General features: G+C 41.6%; 1 protein-coding gene across 1 annotated transcript; it reads right to left on the bottom strand.

Moving 5' to 3' along the window:
• Nucleotides 1-341: 341 nt before the first annotated feature.
• On the bottom strand, nt 342-9,220 carry LOC310998219 (uncharacterized protein). Its single transcript, XM_083988161.1, has 12 exons — nt 8,981-9,220; nt 8,305-8,454; nt 4,059-4,184; nt 3,812-3,969; nt 3,607-3,691; nt 3,388-3,474; nt 3,169-3,201; nt 2,939-3,013; nt 2,770-2,832; nt 1,822-2,667; nt 1,602-1,727; nt 342-1,429 (listed from the first exon to the last, which is right to left on the bottom strand). The coding sequence occupies exons 1-12, from the start codon at nt 9,048-9,050 to the stop codon at nt 1,350-1,352; spliced, it is 1,899 nt and encodes a 632-aa protein (XP_083844287.1). The 5' UTR covers nt 9,051-9,220; the 3' UTR covers nt 342-1,349.
• Between the last annotated feature and the right edge of the window lie 863 nt (nt 9,221-10,083).

Below are 10,083 nucleotides of genomic sequence, written 5' to 3'. Positions count from 1 at the left end.
CAGATTCAGATTCATACATATTATACATACTAATACTCATAAAACAGTTCAACATATTTTAAACACATAAAAAAAACAAAAACAAGAACAAACAAAGAAAAACTATGCTGTCCCCCCTCATGTGAGTTTCCATGTACAGTCACAATAACGTCTTCATATTTCATGGTTTAAATAACAAAATAAAAGCATAAACAGCATTTAACTTCCACACAGGTGCTAAAAACAAAAAAAAAGAGCAATGCAACAAAGGTGAGCACAGAATACGTTTATTGCCTTAACCGTAAAAAACTATCAGTGAAAAAATAAAAATCCACATTTTCAGTGCTCATTTAGATATTCTATACAGTACTGTTTACATTCCCTTTTCATTTAAGGCTGTGTGATTCCTCATTGTAAACACAGAACAGCTGCCACAGGTGAATCTTGGCTGGTATGTGATCAGTACCTGAGTGATGCTGTGTTTCAGTGAACCGGGCGACATTTATACAGTACTGTGCTGTGCTTTCGCCTTTTCTGTTTTTTTTTTTTGGAGATCCATGTGAACAGCCTGTCATTGTCGTTGTAACTGGATCTAAACCCACTGTTCCCTTTTTCTCAGTCAGGTGGAGTCGTTAAGGCACAAAAACACAACATTTCATCTTTTGGGAGATCCTCAACACAGTTCAATTGTATAAAACCTATTAAAAGCTTCACAGTAACCTATGTTTTTACATGATTCATTTCAACACATCCATACTCCTTTTAAAAAACACATCTCCTGTACATCTTTATCTACAAACTTAGCTAGTGACCTCTGGTGGACAAACAGGGGTAGTGGTGGCAGGGCAGATACAAGAGACTAAATCTAAAACCAAAATACATTCTCTCAATAAATAGTGTCTCTGTCTTTTGGTCCCATGAGCAGCTTTAAATGCTGTTAAATACTAAGACAACTCAGTTTTGCATCGGTTTTACATTCAAGCTTCAAGAGAAGAAAACTGCACTGTAATCTGATCAGCCCACTGAGTTTAAAAAATAAATTAAATACATAAATACCAGGATGTTTCAGTTCATTTAGCACCAACCATGTATTCAAATAGTGAATCTCAGTGCAGCCACAGCCTGGTGCTAAAATCAGCCTTTTCTTTGCTGCTACTTGTGGGAGCGACTGTGGTTTCCTATATTTGTATTAAGTAACACCATCCTGTATTTACCAAGCACAAATAAATCAATATGTATCACAGACATAATCTCTCAGGTATCCCATTGCACACGTGTCTTCAAAGTGCTGCAAATATTGTAACACCAAGTTGCCCGGAGTCATATTGCCAATGTGAACCAGTGGTGTACAGATGTGAGGTGCAGATGCTTCAGGTTTGGACCTCATTCTGTAGATGTGCTGCCTGATCCTCCTGGTTGGATGATTCTTTGTCATTGGACACCTTCGTAGCTGTCAAAGGATAAATCAGAAACAATCTGTGATAATTAGATTATAAAATGATCTCTATCTGGAATTTAACTGCACTTTTATCAGTAGTGGTGGTTTAAATGTTTTACAGCAGGATGGATACATGTTCTCATCTGACCATGTCTTCTGTTTGGTGTAAACTAAATCTCCTCACCTGCTGTGATGTTGTTGTTGACTATTACAGTAGGGTTAAGATGCTGCCGCTCTGGTTTGCAGGGAGCTGCAGGTTCGTCCTGATTGGATGATTCCTGGTCACCTGGCTCGGATGTCACCGGCGACTCTGTCACATAAAGTAAAATAAATCTTTGTTCTTATCCTGGAATACTGAGTACTGAACCTTAGGGAACAATTCTGTTGCATCAAGTTCAACTCACCTGGTTCCTCAGTGGGTTCTGGGGATGGAGCAGATGTTTGGTTCCCAGTAGATGTTTGGTCTTCAGCAGATGTTTGGACCTCTGCAGATGTTTGGTCTTCAGCAGATGTTTGGTCCTCTGCAGATGTTCGGTTTTCAGCAGATGTTGGGTCTTCAGCAGATGTTTTGTCCTCAGCAGGTGTTTGGTCCTCTGCAGATGTTTGGTCTTCAGCAGATGTTTGGACCTCTGCAGATGTTTTGTCCTCTGCAGATGTTCGGTCTTCAGCAGATGTTTGGTCCTCTGCAGATGTTCGGTCTTCAGCAGATGTTTTGTCCTCAGCAGATGTTTGGTCTTCAGCAGATGTTTTGACCTCAGCAGATGTTTGGTCTTCAGCAGATGTTTTGACCTCAGCAGATGTTTGGTCTTCAGCAGATGTTTTGACCTCAGCAGATGTTTGGACCTGAGCAGATGTTTTGACCTCAGCAGATGTTTGGTCTTTAGCAGGTGTTTGGACCTCTGCAGATGTTTTGACCTCAGCAGATGTTTGGTCTTCAGCAGATGTTTTGACCTCAGCAGATGTTTGGACCTGAGCAGATGTTTTGACCTCAGCAGATGTTTGGTCTTTAGCAGGTGTTTGGACCTCTGCAGATGTTTTGTCCTCTGCAGATGTTTGGTCCTCTGCAGATGTTCGGTCTTCAGCAGATGTTTGGTCCTCTGCAGATGTTTTGTCCTCAGCTGATGTTTGGTTCTCAGCAGATGTTTTGTCCTCGGCAGATGTTTTTGTTGGGTTCTCAGTAGATGTTTGGACCTCAGCAGATGGTCTGACCTCTGCAGATGTTTGGTTCTCACCAGATGTTTCTTGGACTCCTGAAAAGGTCGGTAAAGAATTGACACATTTACAAAACTTCCACCTTGGTGCATCATGGCTTCAGGTTCTTCCATCACCTTTCTAATAAACGTTTCACTCACCATTTTCCTGGGGAACGGAGGATGCTGTGTTGTGGTTTGATGTGTCTTGGTGATTTGAAGCCTCTGTTAAATGTTCAAAGAGTGGTTAGGGTCACACAGGTCAACGGCCGTTATCATAACATCTCTGATTTTATGTCCTGGCATCACTTGTGTCCCTGTTTGTCCTCACCTGTATCCATGGGGATGACTGAAGACTCCATAGGTATCAGAACCACATTCTCATCTTGGGTTCTGCGTCCCTCCACTGTCAAACGACCACAGTCAAAATTCTCATTTACTTTTTACTCTTAAACTTTACTTAGAAATCTTTTTGATGTGTCATGTGTAACTGTGAGCTTTGAGCATTAAAGGAGAATTTCAACATCTGAGAGGGAAGGATTTCTCTCTCAGGACTCTTACCCCTGTAGAATTTGGCCCTTTTTTTCCTTTTCACTGTCAAAAACCACAGAATTGGCAGAATTGTCAAAATTAGCATTTGTTTACTGTCAAAACAGTGCACTCTTAAACTTCAAAAAATCTGTTTCAATTTAAAAGTAAACAGGAAATAGTCCTATTTTAAATTGATCATGTGTAACTGTAAGCTGTGAGCATTAAGAAGAATTTCAATCATCATCTTACCCATGAAGAATATGAAGAGAAGAAAAAGGATGACGACGACAAGCAGAATCACAACTATGATGATCCAGGTCCTTATACTTGATGCAGCTATAACATGAAAGAAGAAAGAAACAATTAGACAAGTTTAAAGTAGTTTAAAGAAGCAGCAGTCAAATAATAAACAATCACTTTACATTGTGTTACATTATGAACTTTAATAAAATGATGAAGTATTTTCACCGTTGAAGGGGTTGAGGATTTCATCACCGCTCTCCTCACTGACTGGGTTTTTTACCACACACATGAACCACTTCTCCTGCCTCTCCTGCACAAAGTCAAAACCAGACGCTGTCAGCTACACACACCACACCACACACACATTTACTAATATGGTGCCTTTGTAGTATCAACATGTAGTGCGTCTAAAGTCTAACCCAGTTCATACCGGTGTGATAGATAAAGTCTCCGTTGAGTTCTGGAAATCGGATGTCCACATGATGCTGATTGGTTCAGCATCTTTGGTGTCGACTTCACACTTGTAATTACAGATCCTCTCATCTTCTTTGTTACATGATTTTGTGTATGTGGGTTTGGAGACAGGAGCTGAGAGGAAAGACATGAAGAGACATTAGAACTGAGAGTGAAGACAAACAGTTCACATGTTGTGACTTCATATAAAACTGCTGCCTCACCGATCACCTGCAGCTCCATCGCAACACGCACTTGGTTGTTGATCTCAGGTGTGTAGAGGCCGCTGTCCTCCACAGTCAGTCCTGAAACTGTCATCGCTCCAGTTGAACTGTTCAGAGACCCACGAACTGAGAAGGAGACAGGTTGGACACAACGTTAATATCAGCGATGCAAACGGGTCAGGACCAAAAAAGAGAGGAATTGTCTGGCGGGCGGGCGGGCGGGGGGGGGGGGCCTCACCATTAACAATATCACAGAAAAGTCAATTTCCAGAAACCAAGTATTGAGTGCATATAGATGGACAGTTTTCAGAAGGCCAACATTTCTAGATTAAAAATGCTTAAAAAAAATAAAAACCATTGCAATATTTCAATTTTGGAGATACTGATTTTTAGGTCTTCACTGAATGTTAGTCATATACTATTAAAATAAACAGAAGAAATAAAGACATGGGATTTAACATCCCATTCAGTGTGTAATGGACATGTAGGCCTATATAATGTGTTAGTTTCACTTTAATTGAACACATTCTACATCGCGGAGGCGACGTCTCTCCTTCACCGTAGAAACGGGGCAGAGCTCCGTGGGAGACACCTGCCTGACACAGCAACGGACATGCACGGGGGGGAAACGGCGGCGCCGTCGCACCGAATGCACGCGGATACGCGCCGCTTTGGGTAACGAGCGCGCACGTCGCGTCTACATTGGAGGTGAATAGGAAGGATGTTACCAGTGTAATCAGAGACCGCAATCAGCTTTACATTAAACCGACATCAGGAGAATAATGAGAATTAGCCTATGATTTAAAAAAATATATATTTGTTTCGAATTTTGGCCCCTGGATCATGATTTTTTTGGGCGCATTCTTGGTAAAAAAAAAAAAATCCTCTAAAAAAAAAGACAGTTGGGATGCATAATGTGTCTCATAACAGTATACTGTGCGTCACGTTATCGTCCCCCCCCCCTCTGTACTGAGCTGGCCGGTACTGGGTATAGCGTCCTGCTGATCCTCTGTAGCTCATCAGCCCGGAACTCGCCGTCATGGATCAGAAGCGACGGCGGCGTTTGGCCTCAGTGTCTCGGACTTCCAGAGCAGCTACAGCAGCGTTGTGACCTCAACCATGGTTGGTGAGCGCAGAAATGTTTTTGTAGGCCTGTGCATATTCTCATTTGTCCAGGTCATAGTATTTCAAAGGAGGTTAAATCGAAAGCAACTGGACTTATACTGAGTCTCCACACCAGTTAGTTGGTCCAGTCCCAGCCTGGTCAGATGCTACATGAACTGATGAAGCCTCATGGATGAGAGGTGAAACGTCTTCCTAGACAAATAACTAAGTCCAGTTGAACCTCCTTTGAAAAAAAAAAAAAAAGTTGTTGGCGGGCTCGTGAATTTTTTTTGAAACGAGTGAAAACGAGCGATAAATCGCATTTCTCGCGTATCTCGCGTTTGGTTGCGCGTAAAAGCTCGCGCGAAAAAAAAGCGTTCCTCGTGTTTGTGTGGGAAGCCCCTGTGGGTCTTCCCACCAAACACGATGAAAAGGACGAAGACGCGAGGGTCCCGTCGCCATAAAAGAATCGCGTGTATTGCGTCGCAAAAAAAAAAAGTCGCGTCTACCGCGTCTCGCGCCTAATCGCGTCTTTGCGTCACGGCCTTTTACACCGCGGACGTAACGAATAAACGGTGACGGTGTGAACGAACAACATAGAACAGGACCAGACGTGGTGTTGTTTCCTCTTTTCACCGACAGCTCCACTCTCCCTTACTTACACTAACTACTGTTATTGTTGAGGCAGAGGATTGTGGGATTTGTAGTTTTGGACCAATCGCAGGTTGTGCTCTTTCTTTTTTGTGATTTTCCCGGTTCACACATGTCTTTTTTTTTTTAGGGGCAAATGCGAGTGAAATGCTCGCCCATGGTGGGCATAAGAAAATTTAAGACCTGTCTAAAATTATTTAAGACTTGAACACAATAATTCAACAAATTTAAGACATTTTAAGGCCTAAAAGTGTGTAATGGACATAGCCTATATAATGTGTTAGTTTCACTTTAATTGAACACATTCTACATCGCGGAGGCGACGTCTCTCCTTCACCTCTGAAACGGGGCAGAGCTCCGTGGGAAACACCTGCCTGACACAGTAATGTACGTACCGACTGCACGCGGATACGCGCCGCTTTGGGTAACGAGCGCGCACGTCGCGCGTCTACATTGGAGGTCGGCAGTTATCAGTATGATCAGAAACCATGAATGAGTTCGCCTCAGTTTCACGTGATTGTCACTGTCAGCCTGTTAGAAAAACATTTTACTGACCCCAGCTGAGACGCTGAGACCCCCCCCCCCCCTCAAAACAAAAACTCTTCGGATCTGAATGATTCACACAAGTCACCTAATTGGTCATGAAAAAAGCGAGTTTCGCTTTTCGGCGCGCTGTTTGCATCCCTGTAATATCCTCAATTCATAATGAATCTAATTATTATATTCCAGTATATCGAGTGGATAATCTAGGCTATTATCTGTAGTTTAAGGGCTAATAAAATGTAAAGATGCCTCACAATTGACCAAAACACATTGAAATGAGCCCTTAATTAGGGCCACGGGCCATCGCACCGGGCACTGGTCCCAACAGCTATGAAATAGCTGCAGGGTTATTGTGTGGATTTTTTCCTAGTTTTCTTTCTTCATCTTCCGGCCAGATTTTGGTTCGCTACTAGACAAATTATATATCAAAACGTGCGGTTTGATCGGGATCTGTGTGCTATTACTTTTGCGCATAATTTTGCATTGAAGTCAATGGGACAGGCGAAAAAAAAAGAGCGAAAAAGACCAATCATTGGAGTTTAACAAACGTCTACTGCTCAGGCATACTTTCACCTAGAGACTCCATTTAAACTTTAAACAGTAGACACAAGTCTTGTGTATTGTCGTATTACTCCACGTTTTGATAGGTCATATAGTTTTTGATCAATCCCTGTTCAATGACCATGATCATTTTTGGAGAAATTATGAGATTATAATGGTTGTGTATTGCACGGAATGTTCGTGTCAGAGCGCGTGACATCATCGGTTAGAGTGGGAGAGATGCCAGAAAAACTCCAGATTTTTTCTCTTTCCACACTCGGCCCGGCCACAATTTACACTCTACATACATAATTTTTTCAGAATTTGTAAGACAAACTTGTTATCTCTCATATCATGTGCTCAAAATATCAGAGTGACTTACAGAATTTACAGAATAAGCCTCTGAGTGCGGCCACGTCTGTCTCTGCTCCTCATTGACTCCAATACAAATATTTTCTGAGAGAAGCAGAACGGCCCGGTGTTTTAAAACTGCCAGCGTCTCCAAAATATTTACTGTAGAAACACCAAATCGTACCAAATTTTTCAGGAAGTCCTTACAGCAACGTGATCTGTGTTTTGTTCTGATAGGAGTTACCGTTTTGTCACAGTAAGCCTAAATGTGAGACCGGTGCAGAGGGAGAAAATCGCTCTTTTTCTCCACGTTTCTGTCTGTCTCAGCCTGCGGGGGCCCCTATCGCCGTGGTAACCTCTTTGATCCTCAGGCCAGAGCTCGTTAACTTCATAAACAATCCACCTGGCGCTCGTTTAAATGTTTATAAACAGAGACACAGCTAAATCAGACTGACACAGGATGCAGCTACTAACTAACTATGTGTCAAGTCAGTCACACACACACAGACTCTAGAGCCAGCTTCATGTGATTACAATTACAGACACACACACACACACCCCGCCTCTCGCCCAAAGTCAGCTGAGATAGGCTCCAGCTCACCCGTGACCCTAGTACAGGATAAGCGGTATAGAAAAATGAATGACACACACACACACACACACACATCAAAACACACAGGTAACATACAAATGCACGCGGAAGCGCGCACTTCTCTCCCACACTCTAACACACACAGGTAACTTAATGTGATTATACACACACACACACACACACACACACACACACACACAGTTAACCTAATGTGGTTACAGCTCCTCCATATCAGTGCTTATAGAAAGATGATCGTGTGTCTGATCAGCTCTGTCTTGACCTTAAGATTGTGGGTTTGATTCCCATGTTGACAGAGATGGCAAAACCGGCAGTAGCCCCGTGGGCCTTTCAAAATTTCCCCAGAGGAAATTTTCTAGTTTACTATTGTTAGCACACAGGTCAAAATTCAAAGATTGCTTTCAGGTAGGATAAAACTCATGACAGTGAACGTGTGGCTGAACGTACCTTCAAACTGGCGGTAAGCATCAGTGCTGCCCTGGAACCACTCCATGGCCATGTCAGCATTGTGCTTCCATGTGATCTTTGTGATGGTCTCAGTCACAGGGCCTGGAGAGAGGACCACTGTGTCCCCTGTCTTCTTATACTGAGGTGCAGCTGCACAATGAGAAGAATACAAATGTTAAAAATGCATGGGGGGAACAATCATTTTTTCATCCATTAATAATCAGCAAGCAACATGTTGATGTTCCAGAAGATCTGCATTTGATAATAACTCATTGTGGAAATAATTAGCATATTAATCAAACAAGGAAAACGCGTCGCTTCAGGTATGTAGCCTACCTATTCCTAACTGAACTGCAGTGTAATTGAATGAAATTATCATGAATTGAACTAAAAATTAACTTTTCTAACTAAAAATTAACTTTTCTGATTAAATTCTAACTGAACATCGATAGAAACAATAGTGATTATTGTTATTATAGTCACAGTAATCTACAACGGGATACGAAAAGGCCTAGGGTGTGGCCTCGCTGCCGCACGACTATAAAATGAGTAAAATGATCAAATATTATGAAAATATGCATATTTACATTAACATTATGATTTTTTTTTTTTTAGATATAAAGGCCCAGGTTAGTATAAGAACTTAAAGAATAAAGTATGAAATCGCTTCACATACCTGCGTTGGCGCAGACGGGGCCAAATTCAAGGATAATCAATGACACGGAGATAATAATCCACTTCAACATCGTCCTGTCGATAAATAACCACAACACGGCGACACGAGTCAGATCAGCTGCTGTTGATGATTTAGTTTAGAGGCGTTTTAAAGGAAAAGAGAAAAAAAAGAACAAAGAAATAAAACAAAGAAAAGACCGAGCACGACGCAAACTTCAACCCTAAAAACGAAAGTAAAAGTTAACATCTATGTAGGAAGTGAGAGGACCTTGGATCACATGAGGGGAAAAAAAAAAAAAAAAAACTAAAGTGAGAAATAACAAAACCCATAGAAAGCCTATATTAAAATATTATCTAAAACCTTCTGAACTTTTTATTCTACTATTATAAAAGTTAAAATGTAAAAGTTAATCACAAATATGGATCAGGAACCATAAAATAACATACACAAGGTAGATAACACAACAGCCTTAGGGCTACATATATTCAGATTCAGATTCATACATACTAATACTCATAAAACATTTCAACATTTCAACACAAAAAAACAAGAACCAAGACATAACTACACCATAAATCTTAATAATTTTATTGTCTTTGTTCTCATGATTTTACAAATATGATACTTCTGCAATTCAACTTTAACTGTGCAACACAATGGCATTATGGACTGTTAAACCTGACATCCAGAGGGACGTCTGTGACTCCGGGGGCTGTGAATCCTGCAGGACAAGCGCTCATATTTAGGGATTTCATTTGATTTTTCAGTGTCGTCTTCTATGAGTGTTTCTTTTTTATATATGTATATACATATATATATAAAACAAGAGTTGAGCTTTTGTAGTTAAACTCTAGTGTTAACATCCATCTCTCTCTCTCTCCTTCCCTCCCCTCCTGTCTTAGTGGGTTTCTCAGTCCGCAGGATTCACTAGCAGCTTACACACACACAGGGTTTGTCATTTCAGGAGATCCGTCCGTCCTCCCCCTCCCCACCCACAGGTCAGAGAGCGACTCCTCGGACGTGGGCTTGAAGTTAAAGTTGTACAGTCTCTTTGGATGAGGCTGGTGGAACCTGGTCAGAGCTGCAGGGCTGCTTGTCTTTTG

Source organism: Trachurus trachurus (genome assembly GCF_905171665.1).
Source record: "Trachurus trachurus genome assembly, chromosome: 2".
NCBI classification, from domain to species: domain Eukaryota; kingdom Metazoa; phylum Chordata; class Actinopteri; order Carangiformes; family Carangidae; genus Trachurus; species Trachurus trachurus.
Note: the sequence above shows the minus strand (reverse complement) of the source record. Positions and strands in the feature narration are given on the sequence as shown.